Raw genomic sequence first — 6,000 nt, forward strand, 5'->3', positions numbered from 1 at the left:
GTTTTGGTATAGTGCATAATTTCAGGAGAATAAAGCTTAAAAATTACACTGTTATGTTTGAATATGGTATTTATACAAATCTAATATCCCATATTAGTCTTTCTAAAGATTAACGGGTCATCCTGTAAAGGAAACCTCACCAGTACCTTGTTATAGAAATTTGTACCAAACACAGTGGATACAGACACTTAATAGGAATATATGAGTGTGTGGACTGGATTCAAGTGATTATGAACAGACTCCTCTGGCAGAATCTCATAAACTTGGTACTGAACTTTTGATATTCTGTAAAAGGTGTGGAATTTCTTGACCAGTTGACAACCAGCTTCTTTCTTCATGGAGTTAATCTAGTCTGTTCATTTGCTATTGGTGTATTGTGTTCTAGAGTTCCAGTCTATACTATGTTGATTTTCATACAATTTTTAGTGTTATGAGATATTTTTAACAGATAATTAATACATAATTCATAATGATGAAATGCTGTTGGACACAGAATTGAAGATAACTCCTGCAGAGATTCACAGCCCCAGGCTCCAGCCATTGGACACATGCCAAATAATGGTTCAACTCCAAGTAGCAACGTTGGTGATTCTCAAGAGAAAATGTTGAGTGTCAGCGGTAAAAAGAAATGCTCACATTGTGGTGAAGAGTTGGGTAAGTTCCCATCTGTTTCCCAATTGAAGTTCATTCTGTTGGAGATGGCTCTTACTTATTTTTGAGCTTTGTAAACTTACATGAAACAATTTTGAAAGGAAGCCACAATGCAGTCTAGTATGGAGATGCCTGTTTAAGAGGAATGTATGGGGCCCCTGAAAGGGAATGTTCTTTCTCACTTCCATTTCCCACCCTTAATAAAAATTTATCATGCCCCTTGAAGGGCCATTTTCCTTTCCACTGGCCCAGATTTCGCTCCATTTCCTCATTTGACATACTTTAACACTAAAGACAGGTAATATCTTCCTCCAAAATGTTATTCGCTTACAAGGTTACATTGTATCACAACCTGAATCCTTCCCTGCCAAAGAATACATATTTTCTTTCATCCATCTGCCTGGCAGCTACCTCCTGTCTGGTGCCTTCTTCACTTCTATGAGCAGTTGTCACATTCTTGCTTTCTCTCTTTCTCCCTGTCAGTTTCTTTTTTCATACTGATTGGTGGTGGAGGGAAGGTGCAGGTAGCTGAGGGAGTAGACAGCCAACAAACTAATTTTATTATTTGTCTGACCTGAGTATACATTTTTTATTCATAACTTTTTTCTCGCACTTCTAAGACTCACAGTTAGGTTATTTAGTTAACACTTTTTTCAGCTGTGTGGGTTACATAGTTTCAAATGCTGGAATTGGTAATGTGGCAGAAAGCAGTTGTAGCTTATTTTGACTTACTATCCCAGCATTTTTTAAGAGCATCTAAGAAAAGTCATGAAATGTAGTCAGGGTAACCAAATTTACAAGTAAAGGCCAGGACCCAGGACCTCCTGAATATGAAGTAGGACTGTTAGCTACTCAACTGTGATGTCTGATCTCACGTCTAAGAAATTCATCTAAGGGCTCTACATTGTAAACAACACGATTTGTATTTCATATCTAAACCTGTAAACTATACTGTCATTTGGATGCCATTATTAAGTATTTATTGTAGGACTGCACAAATTGGGTATAATTGAAGATGAAAACGGGTTATACCATGTAAGTAATGGAATATGAAGAAATACCTGACACATGTGTAGACAAAAAATGAAAATCACATATTTAATGCAAACAGTGAGTCTTTGGTAAGGCATCACCTGTGTATTCTGTTAAATCTGTGGTCACTTTCTTATCAACGAAGCTAATTATGCGTTTTGTTTCATTTTGTATCTATGGGCTCTACCTTCATAATTTTCTCCTGCAGTATTCTAATAAAAACCTAGAAAAAGTTTCCGGTTATTAGTTTTCAGACACTTGGATTAGCAAGTGGTGATGAAATATTTTAAGGTAACTATCAAAGAATTTTCCTGGAGGAACTGAGGAAGACTGAAAAAATCTCACAATAGCCAGTGTCAGGTTCAGATTTACAGCCTAGGATCTCGTGAATACAAAGCAGGGCTGCTAGTCACTCAGCTGCAGCATGCAATGTCAGATGCTATGTTCACAGGGGATATGGCAGCTCTATCTTCTTACACTTTACAAAGTAACCATTTTGTTCACTTGGTTACATATTTGCTCTTTAGCGTTTAATTTATATTATTACATATACATAGCAAGTCACCACTGATTCTCTGTTTCGACTTTTATAGGTCGTGGTGCAGCAATGATCATTGAAAGTCTGAGGCTGTTTTACCACATTGACTGCTTCAAATGCTGTGTTTGTCATGTTCAGTTGGGTGATGGACTTATGGGAACTGATGTTCGAGTTAGAAACAACAAACTGCATTGTCATAATTGTTACTCTAGCGATGATGGTAAGTATTTATGATGTGCGGAAGACATGCACACATGTGGGATAATTATAAACTTACTTAACTTCAGAAATTGTTTGCATAATGTCTATTGAAACTACAAATGTGAAACTTGTCCAAGGCCTTTTGTGGCAAGGCTTAACCCCCTTGCATTTCTAATAACTGTGAAGAGTGCCATATTACATGAGCCATACAGCAACAGATATGGGACTACCATTGGGACATCTGCTGTGTAATGAATAGAACACACACAGATCACTTGCAAAAATTTAGAACATATTTTATCATACATATATTTCATATATCTGACCTCAAGACAACCAAAATCATACATTTTAACATTTATTAATTTTATAAATACCCTGTACATATAATTCAAAGTTCCCATGTGTCTGACCTTTTAAACACACTTCTACGTGGAATTAAGATATAAAACTTAAGGGAAAATATACAGTCATGCCTTCGTATTCTGAATTAATAATCCTAAAATTGGTAATAAAAAAAAGGCAAAGCTATCCCTGTACCAGGCAGTGAAGGCCCATAGGGTTGTGAGATGAGGGTCCCACATTATCTAGACAGTTGGCTCAAAGATGGCGGTAAGGTTGTCAGCCTTACGCGCCAGCCACACTTTACTCCCCAGGAAAATTATTTAATTAATTCCTGGTACTCATTTCTGTTAGAGGCCGAGTCGACCCCGAGGCCATAGTGCGGCTGGAAGGAATTGAAAAAAAAAACCCAATCACCTCATTGGGACTTGAACCCATGACCTTCCAGCTTGTAGCATAGTGCCTCAACCAACTAGACTACATAGGTTCAAATTGGAGAGAAGTTCTACAAGTATTTACTTTTAAGTCTGTTTTTAATAGTCCCTTTCTTGTATTATTCAAGTACACCATAACAGACCATACACTATTTATCATAATCAGTACTGAGGAAGACCCAGAAGGACTGTGATAATGCAGAAACCCTCTTAAGATTGTTATCCCATCTTCTCTGTCATCCAGCATCTTGGAATGCCACAAGTTATATGTTATGGTTCATCAGTACGCTCTGCTGTGATTGTTTCTTGAGACATGTTCACGCCATTCCTTTTTCTGGTGATTCATCTTTCTATTTGTATCAGATATTTGTAATTCATTGCACTTCTTGAAAGTGACCCAATCTGCTGTCACTCAGATTCTGTCTGGATTATCTGTTCATTTCACTAAGAAAGAAGGGAGACTGGGTGGGATGATGGTAAACTGTAACAATACTTACACAAGCAGAAGGTGCAGAATTAAGTTATGAGTGAAACAGTATGCTGGCAAGTGATTTACATGGTAATAGTTGAAGTGAATTTGTATTAATTAACTAAATGATTTGTGTTTTTTTTTTCAGGAGTGAAATTCAGTTGTGTGTAACCTGTTTAAGATGGAAGATAATTTATACAGCAACACATTATAATGCCCTTGTATTATCAAGCAAGTGACAATAAAATGTATACTTACAGTGAATAGAGCCAGCTTTACTTGGAAAATAATTAATGTAAACAGGTGAAGCAGTGTAATATAATGTAACAGTAGATTACAGAATAATGTACAATTCACAGTTAGCATGTACAAAATATTTTATAAGCTTAAGTGGATCAAACTGTGTAGTTCAGTTTGTGACTTTGTACTCTGGAAAGATGTCAGTATTTGAAATGTTGGCCCATGGAAATTAGGAGAGCTGTAATTTTTACCAAAGGAGAAGAGGGCAGCTGTAGAGGATAGACAGAAGTACATTGTATATTATGGGCAATATAGGATCACAGAAACTGTGATTCATATTGTTGTCTTTGTAATATTGTAAGAAGTTGCTAGAACATAATACAGTATATGGTACAATGACTGCAACAGCTGCATTCAGATTTACATTTTAGCAATGTCCCATTAAATAGTTTACTTGTACACCCTTTTAAAACTCGTGTGAAATTATTTGGTCATAAAATAAGTAAATTTACACTCTGTTCTTTACAGGATAAAAGCAAGACATTGTATTACATAATCAAACCACCATAAGTGGTAGCATTGTGTGTTTAGAATTAGCATGTCTTTCAGCATTATGAATAATTGTCTGTTTATTTACATGAAAAATATATTATCATTTAGATTTTAGTGTAAGCTTTGTAGAATATATGACCATACAGATTGTACATCATTCATACAATAAACTCGCATCACAAAAGAAATGTCAGTCTGCAGAGTATAAGAACTCACTGTTTAGTTTTAACATGCCATGATAGATCTGTGGAGGAAACATCTGTAATTTGTTACAAATGCACTGCCTGTAGTAAGATAAAAGAAGTGACTGAAAGGAACATGTATAGAAACAGTTTTGAGATAAAAGAGTGATTATCATACAATTTTTACATTCTTAAATACTTACTGCCTTTCACCATGTTACCATTTACAGAACTTCCATGAGGCACATACAGTTGTAAACATAAAAAGGCACTAAAAAATTAGATTTCTGTACAGAAAAATTAAGTTAAATTTTTAAAATCTGTAGGGCTATGGCTAAGTTTGATACAAATGTAGCAGTATGAAAAGATATAGCCATTGTGCAAATAAGTAATGTAATTAATTTGGCAATCAGTACATTCAATAGCTTAAATGTAACAGTAAATTAACATATGTATCACAAGTTATATAAAAACAGTACCACATATTATGGCACCGTTTCATATTGTAACTAATTTTGAGCCTCTATTGTAGTTATGGATTCGTAATATAATTTGAATATGTCAGCAATATGTTCTAATTCAAATTTAATGTTTTTTTTTGTGCAAATTTAGCAAGTATCATGATTTCAATGTTTGGTGAAGTCTTATTATTAGTTCCAAATGTGAACTTCACTATGTAATATCTACGTAATATGTTTAATCTTCATGCCTGTCACCAGAAGATTCGTATGCTGAATTTGGTAGTGCTTGTAGTTTCTTTTCTCTCTAATATGGAGGGTTGCACTCTTTGGCAATTTGTACATTTGTATTATAAGTACGTTATGTTGTATTTACACAGCTTATATTCTATAAAGATGTAATCCAAAACACCTACTACATGAAATAAATTTAAAAACAGGAAAGGGAGATGTTGTATAAATTTGAAATAAATATGGCATGTTTTATTTTGTTTTCCTTTATTTTGGAAATGAGATTTTCAGTTCATACAAAGCATTAGGTATACCACACATATATAGAAGGAATGGAAATTTAAATCATTCAGGTATGAAACACTTTCGCGGCTTGCCTTCCATTGCTAACACAGATTTTCTCCTGTCATTTGGGGTAGGTCATATATAGTAATTTAAAACAGCGGGCATGTTATTCAAGATGGTGTCTATGGAGAATGTGCCTAATTCTAGCTCTCACTATTTTGGAATAAATTATGATGAAGGAAGTGAAAACAGGTGCCAAACTTGCTTTAAAGTGATGGAACAGAAGTGCTCAAATCAGAAATACATTCTGCCCAATTGATAAATAAAATTTTGGAGGACAAAATCAGTTGCACGGGTAGTGTGTTAGTGCATCGCCGAAAACCTA

At 35.0% G+C, this 6,000-nt stretch overlaps 1 protein-coding gene across 7 annotated transcripts in view; it reads left to right on the plus strand.

The window, feature by feature from the left end:
- The window catches only part of LOC111865553, a 283,579-nt gene extending 277,994 nt beyond the window's left edge, over window positions 1–5,585 (plus strand). For all 7 annotated transcript variants that reach the window (XM_023853690.2, XM_023853717.2, XM_033751936.1 and 4 more), the window contains 3 exons: window positions 494–654; window positions 2,277–2,441; window positions 3,816–5,585. In XM_023853690.2, the coding sequence (XP_023709458.1) occupies window positions 494–654; window positions 2,277–2,441; window positions 3,816–3,838 (349 nt within the window). In that variant the 3' untranslated portion in view covers window positions 3,839–5,585. The remainder of the gene's footprint in view (window positions 1–493; window positions 655–2,276; window positions 2,442–3,815) is intronic.
- Window positions 5,586–6,000: the final 415 nt, after the last annotated feature.

Source organism: Cryptotermes secundus, unplaced genomic scaffold (genome assembly GCF_002891405.2).
Source record: "Cryptotermes secundus unplaced genomic scaffold, Csec_1.0 scaffold944, whole genome shotgun sequence".
Classification (NCBI taxonomy): domain Eukaryota; kingdom Metazoa; phylum Arthropoda; class Insecta; order Blattodea; family Kalotermitidae; genus Cryptotermes; species Cryptotermes secundus.